Below are 17154 nucleotides of genomic sequence, written 5' to 3'. Positions count from 1 at the left end.
CCAGAAGAAAAAGAAGTATAAAAAATACTATGGTGTCCATTTTTAACTCTTAGAAATGTCCCCGGCTGTGGAAAAGAAACCGTGCAACACTTAAAAGGGAAAAAGTTAATCTTTTGATTTTAAAACTTGTATATGTATCTGCGATACAAACGTTTGTGAAGAGATATAAATTTTGATGTGAGTGCTTCAGAGCATATACTTTTCAATAAATAAATTATTCATCATGACACGCTATTACAATAAAATCTGAATAAAATATTTAATGTAATGGAACAGCAATGTTTTTAACTTTAAAACACGACATGCCGAAACCTCATTTTCTGAGAAAGGGTTAAGATGAAAGTCGTAGGAGTACTTTTTACATAAATAAAAGTAAAATTCATATTTAATGCTATAAATCGGTTTATTTTTCAACAATTACGCTCATGGTACTGTTTTGTCCAGGTTTAGTAGATGTAAGGGGAACCAGCTCCGCAGCCGCAAGCGCACTGTCCAGCGATGGACACGGCACCAGCAGCAGCGACATCACCACCGAACTTCACAGCGCCCATGATGGGCACCTGACCGGCGACAGCGGTGCTACCAGCGACTGGCAGCTCACCGGCGACAGCCACGTTACCTTCACCGGCACCACCGTAAGGAGCAGCCGCACCGTATGGGGCAGCCAAACCAGCGTAAGGGCCAGCTAATCCAGCGTAAGGGCCAGCCAGACCGGCGTAAGGAGCAGCCAGACCAGGGTAGGCGATGTCAGCGATTCCAGCGCGGTAGCCGAAGGGAGCGGCGGCTGCCATACCTCCCCAGCCAGCGCAACCGTCTAATGCGAGGGGACCGGCCAAACCGTAAGGAGAGGGGTCAGCGGCCACTGCGGCGCGGCTGGTGCACTGACTGAATACGCTCTGTAAGCATTTAAGGTGGAATTAATATCATAAACTTCGTACGAATTATTTTTTTTTTTTAAACTTTTTTAGAAACCTTCACAGTAAAAACTTAATCTACTTACCTGTACCAAGCAAGCTTGGACGCAGAGGAACACAACAGCGAAGGTATTCATTTTTGATGTTTGTTCAACGAGGAGCTGAAGACTGGATGCTGTTGGTAACAATGCCCCACATTTTATACATAAATGTACTTTGATAACAAACGTTTGTTTCTGTAATTGCGACATTTAGGAATTGATTAATTGTTTTATTACACTGAGTAAATTTCTTTGTCAACAATTATCAAGTTGCACAAGCTTTTGAAAATGTATTACCAACTTGTAATTAAAATGTTCTTGTATGATAAGGCATGGTATATAAAAAGCGATCCAATAATGCTAAACATCACTCTTGTAACCAACATTTGTGGAACAAACAACATGTCTGCTAAGATCGTCCTCGTCTTCTGCGCTCAGGCGCTCTTCGTGCAGGTAATATAATAAGCTTACTTGCTTTTACCATTCTCAGTCCTGTTAATATTTAATTTAATTTTACGCATTAAAATTAATAGTATGTACTAAGTATTGAATATAAAATAATTGTTATTTGGTTGTTCATTCAGGTCGCGTTCAGCCAGTGCCTCGGTAGCCGTGCGTTGGCTTCTCCTTGTGGACTGGCCGCTCCCGCGCTGGCGTACGACGGCTTGGCCGGTCCTTATGGTATGGCCGGTGCTTACGGCTTGGGTGCACCTTGCGGTTATGCTGCCGCCATGGACTTCACCCCCACCAGCGGTGGTGGACTGCCCGTCTCCAGCGCCTCCGCCATCGCTCCCGTCGGCCTCTCCGTAGCGTCTGAGAACGTTTATGAGGGTATTCTGGCCGCGGCTGGTGAGCTGCCGTTCGTCGGTACTGTAGCTGTAGAGGGTGTGTTGCCCACTGCTGGTGCTGGTGCCGTCAACCACGCCTGCGGCAATGGCATCAACGCCATGGCCGCCGAGACTACTGCCTTCGCTCCCGGCTACGCTGCGGCCGCCTACGCTCCCGCTGCCGCTCTCGCTCCCTTCGGTGCTGCTGGCATCGCTCCCTTCGGTGTTGCCGGCATCGCTCCCGCCGCTGCTATCGCTCCTGGTCTCGGTCTCGCCGCTCCTGGTCTCGGCTACGCCGGATGGGCTGGCAGAGGATGTGGATGCGGTATTTAAAAAGCAGATTCCGTTGCACACTTCAGAATGAAATTTAGTTTCAACGAGTTAGCTCGAACAAGAAATAAAAACATGCATATTTAAATATTTGTTTCTTTTACATAAAGTATACAAAATATTAATTAGTCTCTTTGCCCGTCATAGTATTTCAAGATTATAATTCTATTGAAATACATAGTATAGGCGTTAGAGATATTAAATTCAAAGAATAGCTCTTTCAGGGCATGACTGTAATATAACAGTTTCCGCTAAATAACTTTGTTACACACAAGGTTATTTAGCGGGAACTGAAATAATAATATTACAGTTCACACAAAATAAAATTTTTAAAAAACCTCGATTTTATACTTAATTTTTTTTTTCGTACTTTTTATTATTGGCCAGTTAGGTTAAGGCGTTCTAATATTCCCACCAACAACTTTCTCATCATACGAAGCTATTTGAGACCCCATCTGAGTAAATTTCCTCTTCTCCCCTCACTTTCATCCCCTACAACTTTTCAACGGCTCAACCGATTTTCATGAAACATGTCCAAGAACACTGTCACATTAGTAACCTTTAATACAGACACACACACAGACAGACCGACACGTCAAACTTGTAGCACCCGTCTTTTTGCGAGGGGGGTTAAAAAAGCTATATTGTTCAGAATTTGAGTATCGTAACCGCGGAGCACGTTTAGTGGAGAACCCGTGTCTTTACCCATCGCTATTAGAATGCGAACTGTCGGTGGGGACGCGTGTTAATTGCGCCGTGTATAACGTTTTTATGATGACCCTACTGTTGCGCGGGCATTGCACCGTACTCTCTCTCGTGGGGAAGAGATCTACATGATCGACGATCAAACAGATCAGGAACAGGATAAATGGCTTTAGGTGCTGTTTAATCATATTTGACGGCAAAAAACTCAGAAAAGCTTTCTTGGTCAGACTAGTATAAGAACCTGGAGCGTGATGGCATACTCTAATAAACAAAAGAGAATATTCGCTGAATTTTCATTCGTTTCTTATCACAATTCTAACCGTTATTAAATGTCGCTCGAATTATGATGCAAGAATATTAAATGGCATGCTTATCCGATGCTGCCTACTCTATGTCAAAATAGAATAGAGAAAAGTAATAAACAATACTTTCAATATTTTACGAGGCGCTCATAGCCAGTTGTGTTCACCGGTCGGTAAATAATCTGTAGATTAAGCAACCGTTAGAGCGGTCGTTTTATAGATGGGTGACCGCACATTGGTAATTGAACTGAGCGTCTCTGTGTTTCGGAAGGCATGAAAAAGTCGATCCCGGTTGTTGTCAATTAAGAAAACAAAGGCCTTTCGGGCGGCTTGAACTGCTTTGATACTAGGTGACCACTAACCATACGATAAATAGATAGAATATTTTACAAAATTTCATTTTCACAAACAACTGAGGTCTGGGCCAGATATATTTTTGTTGCAATTTTGGATACTATTAAGTATATCCAAAATGGTTGTAAATGTATAATTATGTATGTTCATAAAGTAATGGTAAAATTCGTGCATACTTAATATATGTAGGTCATTGTATGTATCATATAACCAATACGTTAAAATTGAAACAACAAAACAAGTATATGCTCAAATCAATATTTTATTTATAAAATTTGTTAATCATTTTGTTCTTTTAAAGAGACTCAGTAAATGTAAGGGGAGCCAGCTCCGCAGCCGCAAGCGCACTGTCCAGCGATGGACACGGCACCAGCAGCAGCGACATCACCACCGAACTTCACAGCGCCCATGATGGGCACCTGACCGGCGACAGCGGTGCTACCAGCGACTGGCAGCTCACCGGCGACAGCCACGTTACCTTCACCGGCACCACCGTAAGGAGCAGCCGCACCGTATGGGGCAGCCAAACCAGCGTAAGGGCCAGCTAATCCAGCGTAAGGGCCAGCTAATCCAGCGTAAGGGCCAGCCAGACCGGCGTAAGGAGCAGCCAGACCAGGGTAGGCGATGTCAGCGATTCCAGCGCGGTAGCCGAAGGGAGCGGCGGCAGCCATACCTCCCCAGCCAGCGCAACCGTCTAATGCGAGGGGACCGGCCAAACCGTAAGGAGAGGGGTCAGCGGCCACTGCGGCGCGGCTGGTGCACTGACTGAACACGCTCTGAAAATAACATTTACTAGCTGACCCGCGCAACTTCGCTTGCGTTACGTAAGCGTTAAAAATTTTCCCCGTTTTGTAACATTTTTCACTGGTACTCTGCCCCTATTGGTAGTAGCGTGATGATATATAGCCTATAACCTTCCTCGATAAATGGACTATCTGACACTGAAAGAATTTTTCAAATCGGACCAGTAGTTCCTGAGATTAGCGCGTTCAAACAAACAAACAAACAAACAAACTCTTCAGCTTTATAATATTAGTATAGATTTATTAAGCAACGTGTATAATTTTTCAAAACAGTTGTAGAGACATTTAGAACAAATTATAGAATATCATACCTGTACCAAGCAAGCTTGGACGCAGAGGAACACAACAGCGAAGGTATTCATGTTTGATGTTTGTTCAACGAGGAGCTGAAGACTGGATGCCGTTCTAACCTTAGGCCTACATTTTATACTCGAAACATTTTGATAACAACCGCTTTCTGCTATTGTGACACTGAAGAATTTGTAATTGATTAAGTACATTATTTTCTTTGTTAATAGTTATTGAGTTACGCAACTTACTTTCAATTAATTGTACCAGTGTTCATTCGATAACAAATTTCATATAAATGTGAAAAAAAAAAGTCTGAAAGTCAGTTTCGAATCAAAGTTCGTAGAAAAACAACATGTCTGCTAAGATCGTCCTCGTCTTCTGCGCTCAGGCGCTCTTCGTGAAGGTAACAAGCTGAAATAGTTATACTTATGTTAAACAATCTTGTCAATTATTAGTTTTTCTTTACCAAGAAGCTTAATTATTTAATCAATATTGTTCTTGGTTCCCGAATAAACATTTTATCTTATTATGTACCTATTATCGACATATTTTTTTTATTTGTGCAGGTCGCGTTCGGCCAGTGCCTCGGTAGCCGCGCGTTGGCTTCTCCTTGTGGACTGGCCGCTCCCGCGCTGGCGTACGACGGCTTGGCCGGTCCCTATGGTATGGCTGCTCCTTACGGCTTGGGTGCACCTTGCGGTTATGCTGCCGCCATGGACTTCACTCCCACCAGCGGTGGTGGACTGCCCGTCTCCAGCGCCTCCGCCATCGCTCCCGTCGGCCTCTCCGTAGCGTCTGAGAACGTTTATGAGGGTATTCTGGCCGCGGCTGGTGAGCTGCCGTTCGTCGGTACTGTAGCTGTAGAGGGTGTGTTGCCCACTGCTGGTGCTGGTGTTGTCAACCACGCCTGCGGCAATGGCATCAACGCCATGGCCGCCGAGACTACTGCCTTCGCTCCCGGCTACGCTGCGGCCGCCTACGCTCCCGCTGCCGCTCTCGCTCCCTTCGGTGCTGCTGGCATCGCTCCCTTCGGTGTTGCCGGCATCGCTCCCGCCGCTGCTATCGCTCCTGGTCTCGGTCTCGCCGCTCCTGGTCTCGGTTACCGCGCCGGGTGGGCTGGCAGAGGATGCGGATGCGCTATCTAAACATTTTTATCAACGGATTTTCATTTAAAATGTAATTTCTTCTTTGGCACGTTCAAAAGGTTGATTGCATTTTAATATTCAAGTTGCTTATGACATTAATCAATCAATAAAATCTTGAATTCTGAATTATTTATGTTTTTTAATAATCCTTTATTTGATTAGAGAGTCATGTGCCCATTTTTGTAAATTGATGACTAGCGGACTCGCGCAACTTCGCTTACGTCACATAAGAGAGAATGGGTCATAATTTTCCCCGTTTTTGTAACATTTTTTACGGTTACTCTGCTCCTATTGATCGTAGCGTGATGATATATAGCCTTCCTTGACGAATGGGCTATCTAACACTGATATTTTTTTCAAATCGGACAAGTAGATCTTGAGATTGGCTCGTTCAAACAAACAAACTCTTCAGCTTAATAATATTAGTATAGATATTTAAATTAGTAGTATTGATTATTTCACCTGATTGTATATTTCGCAGCGTCGTAAAATGACAGCTCAAAACACAACAGTAAATAACACTCATATAAAATTTACAAAAACATGAACAGTCGCACTGCTGTTCATGTTTTTGTAAATTTCTCTACACTCGGTTATAAAGAGTATCAAGAATTTGACATTTCAAATGTACGGCAATAATAGTTCCTACGCCGCCCACTGGAGGTGCTGATTCAAATTTCATACAAAAGTTCTCGAAAGCTAGGCGGTTATGGATAGTCGTTAGTGGTAGAGAATTATGCTATAGATCAGATATATGATTTTCTACCACTTTCAACTGTCCACAACCGGCTTTCTATAAAACTTGGTTAGAAACATTTATCAGCGTTCTTATAAAAAGCTCCGATAATTTATAATGGATTCGGTCATTTTACTAAATTCTTCTTCTTCTTCTTCTTCTTAAAGTGCCTCTCCAACTAGTGAAGGTTGGCAATCACTATTCACTAAATTAATTAGACTCAAAAAAATGTTGTGAATTAGAGGCGATTTCTTTATGTGCATATGTTTCTTGACCACCAGGGAAAGCTCGAAGTGATTTTCATTTTATTTAAGAGAGCATAGGATTTGTCATGTAATTTTTTTTACAAAATGCTGAAATACTTTTTTTAAATCGTTGAATAATGGACTTACTCCTTTAGACGCACATATTTACACATTGATCTTTAATTACTAGAGAAAACCCGTACACATACATATTTATATATAATATATAAAAGTAGACAAGCCAAGCAGTGCTGTCAATACCCAAAATTACTCGAATGCTATGATGAAGTAACTCAAAGGATACTCTGTAGATTTAGAACGTAGGTCAAGGTATACAATGAAAGTAAAAACAGAGCTCAATATGCACGTTTATATTTATTGGTTACTCTCAAATTATAATCGAGATCGTTCGCGGAAGCAGCTGTTTAAATACCGCATCCACATCCTCTGCCAGCCCACCCGGCGTAGCCGAGAGCAGGAGCGGCGAGACCGATACCAGGAGCGATAGCAGCGGCGGGAGCGATGCCGGCAACACCGAAGGGAGCGATGCCAGCAGCACCGAAGGGAGCGAGAGCGGCAGCGGGAGCGTAGGCGGCCGCAGCGTAGCCGGGAGCGAAGGCAGTAGTCTCGGCGGCCATGGCGTTGATGCCATTGCCGCAGGCGTGGTTGACGGCACCAGCACCAGCAGTGGGCAACACACCCTCTACAGCTACAGTACCGACGAACGGCAGCTCACCAGCCGCGGCCAGAATACCCTCATAAACGTTCTCAGACGCTACGGAGAGGCCGACGGGAGCGATGGCGGAGGCGCTGGAGACGGGCAGTCCACCACCGCTGGTGGGGGTGAAGTCCATGGCGGTAGCAAGACCACAAGGAGCACCCAAGCCGTAAGGAGAAGCCCAACCGGCCAAGCCGTCGTAGGCAAGCGCGGGAGCAGCCAGTCCACAGGGAGAAGCCAAAGCGCGACTACCGAGGCACTGGCTGAACGCCACCTGCATGAGCAACAAAAATACATTTATTTTATTTTCAAAACTTAACCTATAAAACTCTATTGTCTTTTTTCAATACATCTAACTTAAAAAAATAATTACGGGACTGAGAATGCGAAGAAATGCTTATATATTACCTGCACGAAGAGCGCTTGAGCGCAGAAGACGAGGACGATCTTAGCAAACATGTTGTTACTAATGTGAAGTATACAATGATGTTATACAACCTTCGTGAGGCTTTTATATTAACCCTTATCAGCAATTACCAAAAGAATTTTAATTAATTAAAAGTTTGTGAAATAACGATAAGCCTATAACTTGTGTACTAACAATGACACTTACTAAATACTTTTATTGTGATAGAAAATTACGAAATGTTATTCTTCACATGTGACACGCACTGAACTCACATTTCATATAAAAAGCTGCCCAACATCCAGTTCATCATTCAGTCTTCAGCTCCTCGTTGAACAAACATCAAACATGAATACCTTCGCTGTTGTGTTCCTCTGCGTCCAAGCTTGCTTGGTACAGGTAAGATTCGTACAAATAAATACAACACCTTAACCACTTTTCACTAAATTTTTCTTGAAGTAATAACAAAATTAATGTTATTTTCAGAGCGTGTTCAGTCAGTGCACCAGCCGCGCCGCAGTGGCCGCTGACCCCTCTCCTTACGGTTTGGCCGGTCCCCTCGCATTAGACGGTTGCGCTGGCTGGGGAGGTATGGCTGCCGCCGCTCCCTTCGGCTACCGCGCTGGAATCGCTGACATCGCCTACCCTGGTCTGGCTGCTCCTTACGCCGGTCTGGCTGGCCCTTACGCTGGATTAGCTGGCCCTTACGCTGGTTTGGCTGCCCCATACGGTGCGGCTGCTCCTTACGGTGGTGCCGGTGAAGGTAACGTGGCTGTCGCCGGTGAGCTGCCAGTCGCTGGTAGCACCGCTGTCGCCGGTCAGGTGCCCATCATGGGCGCTGTGAAGTTCGGTGGTGATGTCGCTGCTGCTGGAGCCGTGTCCATCGCTGGACAGTGCGCTTGCGGCTGCGGAGCTGGCTCCCCTTACATCTACTGATTCATACGCACAATAATTACAGTCGATGTCTTCATGAAAATAAATGATTTTATGCATAATAATTATAGTGTTATTTGTGGATATCTGGTATTGAAATATTTTTAGCAACATACATACTTACAACGTAATATATGTCGACAACAAGTTGCTGTCACTCACGATTTTCATGATGCGAATTAAATCGCATTGTGCTCTGCTAGTTCTTATACGAGTAGGATGGTAAAATTTGAACAAAGTTGTGTTTAGCCACATGTTGAAATGTTTCATTTGGAGCGGGACTTGTCATTATGACAAATATTGTTTTACTTAAAGTAGAAAATCAATTTTAAGATTTCGTAGTCTACAAAGCATGTTGCTTTCTTTGAAGGTTTATGTATCCGTTTTCTATGTATCTGTAGCATAGCTGAGAGACTCTTTTTACTAAAAAGCTTGTTAATAATAAAATAGAGATATAGAACATATTGTTCATGAGTAAGCCACTGTGCACAGTTTTGATCGTTATGAGCCAACAGAGAGGTATAATATAATCTTGAAAATAATAAGTAATAGGCATGCTATAATTAAGATAAGGTACTCTACACGTTACGTAGATGTGTTTTTTCGTTTGCTCTAGTTTTTGCTTACTTAGGAATCTTTTCGTGAAATATTAAAGCTTAAAATGATTCAATTTTTTAATAATCAATTAGTATACTTCAATCTAAGCGGTTGTTTCTGAATAAGAGAAAACATTCTCATTATTAGCTATCCGATAATAGAACGAAATGAAAAATACAAATATTATATCTGAAAGCCTATGGCAAAACTGAATTTAGTAAGTAATTAAGAAAACATATTATTATGCTTTTCACATTATTTGTCAAAGAGGCATTTAATCAGGACCGCTGCCAACGATTTGAAATAAACAATTAACTATGGAAATTTAAACACACAGTTTCAGAGATAATATAAATAAGATAGTGTGAAGTCTTTAAATTGAGCTTTTTTAAGTGGATGCTATGCGAGCGGTCGACTTTAGCTATTTTTACTCGTCACTCAAAGTTTTGTTATTAATGTGGCACGGCATTTCAAGGGGTATAAACTGAAAAAGATAAAATAGAAGAAACGCTGACTTTCTCCCGGCAACTGTATTCGAATTTGATTGAAAAAATGAATTAAGTTGCTACATCAAAATGATGTTTGTTATAAAATTAAACAGCGTTAGATTATGCACTGATTTGTAATTTTAGAGCACATATAATTATAACCTTAGCTTGAAATAGACTCGATTGAATTGGATTCGACTACTGGAAGAAAGTCGATATTAGATACAATTTGTTTCATATTCGCAGCGGCATTGTGTTAGGTTACACAACCCTCAACAAAAAGGTGATTTCTATCGACTACTGTCAACTACTGACTATCGGCTATCGACATATCCTACTAATATTATAAATGCGAAAGTTTGAGAGAAATTTTCTAAAATTGTAGCGCTCCCTTAAGTGATCGGCGATTGAAATCTTATGACTTCGAAGTTACATGAACATGTGCGATTGCGGAAGTTCTTTAAGGGATGCAAAGTTCATAAACCGCACTTAGCCAGCAACGTGGACTCTAGGCGTAGACCTCCATCATAACAGGATGGGATTTTGTGATTATTATTACTCTGCTGGACTGCCTCTGAGGCGTGGTCATTTGTGTACCAATAGTAGGCCGGATAGTGGTATTTAAGCTGGGCGTCTCCGTGCTTCGGAGGGCACGTAAACAGTCGGTTCCGGTTGATGTCTACTAAGATAACAGTCGTTAAGCCATGTCAAAGGCCTTTCGGGCGGCTTGAACAACTTTGACACTAGGTTGACCACTAACCATACGATAAGAAGAAGAAGGCCGGAGTTTTTTAACGTGCCTGGTATATGGCTATAGGTTCACCCCCTATAACATAGGACCAACATTTTTAACCACAAAACGAGGGTGGCGTTAAAGATTGTGTGTACTATTACTTCATAAATGACTCATTATTTATTACATAAATACAATAAACATGATATAATAATTACATATACCTATATAGATAACAAATAATTATTTTTATCATCAAAACGTGAGAAAGTGCGTGCCCTATTAAATATTACCTAATTTTAAAAACCGTAACTAACGTAATTCTAATTGTTTAATATGACGTAATTGTTAATAATTTCGATAATATTTTCAGTATAAATGCAGCAGGTATGATTATTGGCATCATTATCGTGTCTCTACTTGCAGTAGCTAATTAATACTTTAAAATATGTCTGCTAAAATCGTTTTAGTTATTTGTGCTCAGGCGCTTCTGGTTCATGTAAGTATCTATGTTTAATTTAATTCAATTTCCTTGAACTGTCTTTGTGGTCCGAGTTTCATATAAGTATTTTTTTGTTATATGGTTAGTGGTCAACCTAATGTCAAAGTTGTTCAAGCTGCCCGAAAGGCCTTTGACATGGCTTAACGACTGTTATCTTAACTGACAACAACCGTGACCGACTATTCACGTGCCCGTCGAAGCACGAAGACGACTATGCGGTCACCCATCTACAGAATGACCGCGACAACGGTTGCTTAACCCACTGATCATTAACCGATCGGCGAATGCAACTGGCTATGAGCGTCTAATAAGAGTGCTTTCATAGTCCAATTAATTGCTGAACCGTCAAGTTCCTTCACCAACTAAGCTTTTTTTTATTTTTTCCCAGACCGTATTCTCCCAGTGCACCACCCGTGCAGCGATTGATGCTTCTGGTCTTGCTGCGCCCTTTGGATGGACTGGTCCCGCGATAGCCCCCGCTATGGCATACGACGCTATCGCTCCCTGTGGTTACGAGGGCTTGGCTGCCCCATTCGCTTACGACAGACTTACCGGTCCTTTAGCGTACGACGGTCTCATCGCAGGCAGAGGCTTAGCTTTTGACGGCTACGCTCCCGCCATGGACTTCACCCCCACCAGCGGCGGTGGATTAACCGTCACCAGCGCCTCTGCCATCGCTCCCACTGGCATTTCTGTGGTCTCCGAAAACGCCTATGAAGGTATCCTGACTGTGGCTGGAGAAGTTCCGTTCATTGGTACCACTGGTATGGAGGGCGTGCTGCCCACTGCTGGTTCTGGAGCTGTTAGTCACGCTTGTGGTAATGGCATCAACGCCATGGCTGCTGAGACAACTGCCTTCGCTCCCGGCTACGCTGCGGCCGCCTACGCTCCCGCTGCCGGTCTTGTTCCCTTCGGTGCTGCTGGCATCGCTCCCGCCGCTGCTATTGCTCCCGCTGCCCTCGCTCCAGGACTTATTGCACCAGCTGCGTTTGCCCCTGGACCACTTACACCTGCTGCAGCCATCGCTCCCGCAGCTTTTTCCGGCTGTGGTCGAGGATTAGTTTATTAAAATTTAGGATTAGAGGAGCAGAAAGCATAGTACAAATTTGTCAAATACAATTGTAAAAATAATTATAAATAAACAGTCTTTGGCACTTTTAATTTTTGATTATTATTTATGTCCACACATATTTAATAGAAAACGCGATGAAGAAATTTTACGCTATCATGTCGCGCTGGGACTAAGTTTAAAATTCAAGTTTTTAGAACAACTTTATACATAGCTGCTGATCGATTGAAATCCTTAGTATTTTCCTTATATACTCTCTCTCTCTTCCATGCTATGAGTCCCATATGGTAGTGGGGTCAGCCTTCCTAATCTTTCTCCTCCACTTCGCTCTGTCCTCGACATCGTCTTCGAAAACCTCACACTCACTCATGTCTTTCTGCACTACAGTTTCCCATCTAGTTTTTTACATTTTTTTTTTTTTTCTTTTTTTTATTATTTTCCTTATATACGATCAATTAAATCTAAGGTAATCAGAATTTGTAAAAGTGAACCAAAGAATCCAGTACCAAGTGACCTGAGAATATTCAATTGACTAGGAACACATTTAACTGACATTATCGTTCAAGATAGACGTAGCATTTGACCGCTTTTATTACCATAACCGAGCAACTGATAAACATACTTACATAATTCTAAATACATGCTTATAATATTGAGACGAATATAAAACTCGAGCTCACAACAAATACTAATCATCACACTAACTCCTGGGTGGGATTCGAACTGCATCACACTCAATGGTTGAAAAACTCTGTGGTTATTGTGATGAGGTGAGTGGTGACTACGTTAACTACTGCACCAAATCATTAATTCATCGTGTGTTTAGTGGTCGACCTAGTGTAAAAGTGGTTATAGCCGCCTCAAGATATACAACATGGTTTAACTAATCCTAACATAATTAACAACAACCATCGACAATTTTTTTTAATTAATTATACCTACTGATAGTCTGTTTCTCATAAAAAATATGCCACATAAGCAGTCAACCCCGTGTCAAAGTATATCAAATTATAAAGATCCTTTTAACATGATATATAACGAACCTTAATCTGAATTGATATTAATTCAGATATTTACATAATTATTATTCTTTTTATTACATTTTATTCGAGGTTGTTCTGCGGATAGGTAAACATATCAGTTCCTCCGTGTTTCGGAAGACACGTTAAATTGATGGTCCCGGCTGTCATTTTCGAATATCTTTGATAGTCGTTATCAATAGTTCGGGGTGTGAGAGTCTGACAACCAGTCTGAAAGTACTTAGTTCTGAAGGGTTGTAAACCAGGTAATGGGGTTGTGGAGGTCCGATAGACAGTCGCTCCTGTAAAATACTGGTATACACCTGCATCCGGTGAAACTGGAAGCCGACTCCAACATAGTTTGGAAGAAAGGCTGAGCTGATATATACATATTTAATTAAGACCAACTGACACTGAGTACCACAGTACCTTTCGAAGCACGGAAACGCTCAATCTTTACGTCTAAAGATGCTTAATCGACTGACCATATTGTATTGACCAATATAGACATCGCCAAACAGTTGTAACATTTAAGCTTTCGCGTTGCCCATTTATTATTATAATGCCTAACTTGTCACGTTGGTCTAAGTTATTAAAATTGTAAAAGAAACATTGAACAGATTGTAACCTATATTATAACAAACTAAGCGTTTATTTTTAATATTATTCTTTTAGTCAATTTATTGAAACATGAAGACCGATGTATAGACCACACCATTTACGAGATTCATAATAACATTGCAAAAATATGAAGTTTGGGGTTTAAAAAAATGGTAAAAGAACAAAAATAGTGCTTCAATGTTAACATTTATTTTCAATTTATTAAATTTTTCGCTCCGTTACTTAGTACAAGTACTCGTAGGGAGCTCCACAGCCGCAAGCGCACTGTCCAGCGATGGACACGGCTCCAGCAGCAGCGACATCACCACCGAACTTCACAGCGCCCATGATGGGCACCTGACCGGCGACAGCGGTGCTACCAGCGACTGGCAGCTCACCGGCGACAGCCACGTTACCTTCACCGGCACCACCGTAAGGAGCAGCCGCACCGTATGGGGCAGCCAAACCAGTGTAAGGGCCAGCTAATCCAGCGTAAGGGCCAGCCAGACCGGCGTAAGGGGCAGCCAGACCAGGGTAGGCGATGTCAGCGATTCCAGCGCGGTAGCCGAAGGGAGCGGCGGCAGCCATACCTCCCCAGCCAGCGCAACCGTCTAATGCGAGGGGACCGGCCAAACCGTAAGGAGAGGGGTCAGCGGCCACTGCGGCGCGGCTGGTGCACTGACTGAACACGCTCTGAAAACAATATTTATTTAGTAACGTATATAATTTTTATAAAATTTGTAAAGACATTCACGATTAATAATATAATTCTCACCTGTACCAAGCAAGCTTGGACGCAGAGGAACACAACGGCGAAGGTATTCATGTTTGATGTTTGTTCAACGAGGAGCTGAAGACTGAATGATGAACTGGATGTTGGTACACATTTTATACTACTAACACTGATCGATAACAAGAAAAACGTTTTATTTTGAAATATTAAACACGTGTTTGTGTTTCAACCGTTTAAAGTTTTCTGTTACTTGTTTGATAGTGTTATCATAGTTTCACAAGCTATTAATTAATTGCTTCAGGAACAAGACACACAGTTCTTGTATATAACCATCAGCAGTGTGAGTGAACATCATTCTCGTGTGAACACTTGAACCAGTAACATGTCTGTCAAAGCCATCCTCGTCCTCTGCGCTCAGGCGCTCTTCGTGCAGGTAAGTTCTAGGAATTGATATTTTAGAATATAAGTTTCTGATGAGTAAATATATACGAAAAAGTGATATATGTGCTATAATATTTTTCTAGTCCGCACTGAGCCAGTGCCTCGGTAGCCGTGCGTTGGCTACTCCTTGTGGCCTGGCCGCTCCCGCGCTGGCGTACGACGGCTTGGCTGGTCCCTATGGTATGGCTGCTCCTTACGGCTTGGGTGCTCCTTGCGGTTACGCCACCGCCATGGACTTCACCCCCACCAGCGGTGGTGGACTGCCCGTCTCCAGTGCCTCCGCCATCGCTCCCGTCGGCCTCTCCGTAGCGTCTGAGAACGTTTATGAGGGTATTCTGGCCGCGGCTGGTGAGCTGCCGTTCGTCGGTACTGTAGCTGTAGAAGGTGTGTTGCTCACTGCTGGTGCTGGTGCCGTCAACCACGCCTGCGGCAATGGCATCAACGCCATGGCCGCCGAGACTACTGCCTTCGCTCCCGGCTACGCTGCGGCCGCCTACGCTCCCGCTGCCGCTCTCGCTCCCTTCGGTGCTGCTGGCATCGCTCCCTTCGGTGTCACCGGCATCGCTCCCGCCGCTGCTATCGCTCCTGGTCTCGGTCTCGCCGCTCCTGCTCTCGGCTACGGCGCCGGATGGGCTGGCAGAGGTTGTGGGTGTATGCTGTAAAATCCAAACACCGCCTAACGTCTTACACTGTTCAGAAAATAAAACGAATCGCATCACTAACTATGTTGTTTTTCTTCATCCATTGACCGTGGTTTACACTGACTATCTCTTTTTCCTTGATAAATGTTGAAAAAAGCTATGTTCTTGCTTCAATTTTATTATTCAATTTCATTAATTAAATTATCCTGTTATACCCATATTCTTCAGAACAAACATTGGCTGCAAACACTTAAAACATTTTTTTTTTTAACATGGTGTGTGAGTAATAGCTGACACTTATTTCGTTAAATGGTTTAAGAACGATTTAAGGAGCTTTCTCGCAAGTAACTGCACTCTGAATTTTCAAATAACGTGCGGATGTTTCGGAACTAAATACTAACTGCCTTACTAATAAACACCGGGTAAGGTCTGATTAGTTAAAAGTATACAGTGTTTTGTCAGTTTCATAACAAAAATAAAGTTTATCAAAGCGAAATAATCACACCACATCACGACTAATCGGAGCTTACACAAAACGGTTATAAAATATAACATAGTGTAATTTAGATAAGGATTGTAACGGAGTTTTAGGCATTTGATAAATTAGGCACTAGTCTTCAAAAACAATAATTGAACTAGACTTCATTTGAAACAATGTGACGATGAAAGTTTCGGCGCCATGTGTTAAGTTTTGTGGATGTAACAGAAGCGTTAACAAAGGTTTCAATTCAATTGGATGATTTATCGGAGGCGCATGCAAAGTTCTTAACTTTTTAGGAGACGTACGCGTAACTTTCGAGCGTACCTATTCATAGATTTTACATCATATAAAGAACATTCCCCTTCAAATCGTCTTCAGTTTTGTGAACCCTGAAACTTAGGTTCTTTAGGAAAATACACAGTTATGCTGATGCAGACCAAAGTTCCACTACTAAGTACAACACTATATACAAATCTATTTTTTTTTTTTACATGGACATAGATTAATACATTATATAATAATTTAATATGTACAAACGAAAAAAAAATAATAATAAATTAAACATAAATAAAATTAAAATTAAAATAAGGCATCATAAAATATCTCCGCATCGCCGTCCCCGGGTAACGTGCCCAGAAGGCTGGCAGCATTGCCACGTTGAATGGCAATGCTTATTCTTTGCCCTAAGTATAGGCCAGCCCTCTGGTCACGTGTCGTGCTGACTATTCGGCGGGAGATATCTAAGAAATTTTTTTTTGCACTCGGACCCCACGACCCCATCGTCTCAACTCCGAACGGCTCAAATATGCAATCACCAATAAGATTTGCATATTTGCGCCGTTTGAGGGACTCTGCAGCTGCAGCAGCAGCGCCGGAACAAATCGACGTGCTAGGAAGATGTGATGGCGCAAGGGTATCGACGCAAGTTGCGTCCCATACCAAAGGCCTACCCATCTTCCAAGGTAGCAACGACATACCATCAGGTCTCTTGCCATCGTCACGTGCCAGCCCATTAGGTTCAAGAACAGCTGGTACGCCGGCGGTGACAAGAGCACGACGAATTATGTCATTTAAGCTGCAATAACGTGAAATGCGGCCGG

General features: G+C 42.7%; 9 protein-coding genes across 9 annotated transcripts; 5 read left to right on the top strand and 4 right to left on the bottom strand.

The window, feature by feature from the left end:
• Window positions 1–431: 431 nt before the first annotated feature.
• On the bottom strand, window positions 432–1073 carry LOC142984557 (chorion class A protein Ld19-like). The gene is made up of 2 exons (XM_076132263.1): window positions 1001–1073; window positions 432–896 (listed from the first exon to the last, which is right to left on the bottom strand). Exons 1-2 carry the CDS (start codon window positions 1049–1051, stop codon window positions 447–449), a joined length of 501 nt encoding a protein of 166 aa, XP_075988378.1. The 5' UTR covers window positions 1052–1073; the 3' UTR covers window positions 432–446.
• Window positions 1074–1342: 269 nt separating this feature from the next.
• Window positions 1343–2122, top strand: LOC142984622 (chorion class B protein Ld10-like). Its single transcript, XM_076132367.1, has 2 exons — window positions 1343–1408; window positions 1540–2122. Exons 1-2 carry the CDS (start codon window positions 1358–1360, stop codon window positions 2113–2115), a joined length of 627 nt encoding a protein of 208 aa, XP_075988482.1. The 5' UTR covers window positions 1343–1357; the 3' UTR covers window positions 2116–2122.
• A 1656-nt stretch (window positions 2123–3778) lies between these two features.
• Window positions 3779–4660, bottom strand: LOC142984373 (chorion class A protein Ld19-like). The gene is made up of 2 exons (XM_076131927.1): window positions 4588–4660; window positions 3779–4249 (listed from the first exon to the last, which is right to left on the bottom strand). Exons 1-2 carry the CDS (start codon window positions 4636–4638, stop codon window positions 3779–3781), a joined length of 522 nt encoding a protein of 173 aa, XP_075988042.1. The 5' UTR covers window positions 4639–4660.
• A 459-nt stretch (window positions 4661–5119) lies between these two features.
• Window positions 5120–5745, top strand: LOC142984494 (chorion class B protein Ld32-like). Its single transcript, XM_076132142.1, has one exon. It carries the CDS (start codon window positions 5233–5235, stop codon window positions 5710–5712), a length of 480 nt encoding a protein of 159 aa, XP_075988257.1. The 5' UTR covers window positions 5120–5232; the 3' UTR covers window positions 5713–5745.
• A 1336-nt stretch (window positions 5746–7081) lies between these two features.
• Window positions 7082–7870, bottom strand: LOC142984372 (chorion class B protein Ld32-like). Its single transcript, XM_076131926.1, has 2 exons — window positions 7820–7870; window positions 7082–7685 (listed from the first exon to the last, which is right to left on the bottom strand). The coding sequence occupies exons 1-2, from the start codon at window positions 7868–7870 to the stop codon at window positions 7119–7121; spliced, it is 618 nt and encodes a 205-aa protein (XP_075988041.1). The 3' UTR covers window positions 7082–7118.
• A 273-nt stretch (window positions 7871–8143) lies between these two features.
• On the top strand, window positions 8144–8758 carry LOC142984543 (chorion class A protein Ld19-like). Its single transcript, XM_076132245.1, has 2 exons — window positions 8144–8216; window positions 8304–8758. The coding sequence occupies exons 1-2, from the start codon at window positions 8166–8168 to the stop codon at window positions 8751–8753; spliced, it is 501 nt and encodes a 166-aa protein (XP_075988360.1). The 5' UTR covers window positions 8144–8165; the 3' UTR covers window positions 8754–8758.
• A 2543-nt stretch (window positions 8759–11301) lies between these two features.
• Window positions 11302–12139, top strand: LOC142984370 (chorion class CB protein M5H4-like). The gene has a single exon (XM_076131925.1). It carries the CDS (start codon window positions 11552–11554, stop codon window positions 12137–12139), a length of 588 nt encoding a protein of 195 aa, XP_075988040.1. The 5' UTR covers window positions 11302–11551.
• A 1820-nt stretch (window positions 12140–13959) lies between these two features.
• On the bottom strand, window positions 13960–14605 carry LOC142984580 (chorion class A protein Ld19-like). Its single transcript, XM_076132312.1, has 2 exons — window positions 14534–14605; window positions 13960–14451 (listed from the first exon to the last, which is right to left on the bottom strand). Exons 1-2 carry the CDS (start codon window positions 14582–14584, stop codon window positions 14002–14004), a joined length of 501 nt encoding a protein of 166 aa, XP_075988427.1. The 5' UTR covers window positions 14585–14605; the 3' UTR covers window positions 13960–14001.
• A 268-nt stretch (window positions 14606–14873) lies between these two features.
• On the top strand, window positions 14874–15602 carry LOC142984678 (chorion class B protein Ld10-like). Its single transcript, XM_076132435.1, has 2 exons — window positions 14874–14924; window positions 15016–15602. Exons 1-2 carry the CDS (start codon window positions 14874–14876, stop codon window positions 15592–15594), a joined length of 630 nt encoding a protein of 209 aa, XP_075988550.1. The 3' UTR covers window positions 15595–15602.
• The last annotated feature ends 1552 nt before the right edge of the window (window positions 15603–17154 follow it).

The sequence above is a fragment of the Anticarsia gemmatalis genome, chromosome 27 (genome assembly GCF_050436995.1).
Source record: "Anticarsia gemmatalis isolate Benzon Research Colony breed Stoneville strain chromosome 27, ilAntGemm2 primary, whole genome shotgun sequence".
NCBI lineage: Eukaryota > Metazoa > Arthropoda > Insecta > Lepidoptera > Erebidae > Anticarsia > Anticarsia gemmatalis.
This window is presented reverse-complemented; position numbering and strand designations above follow the sequence as displayed.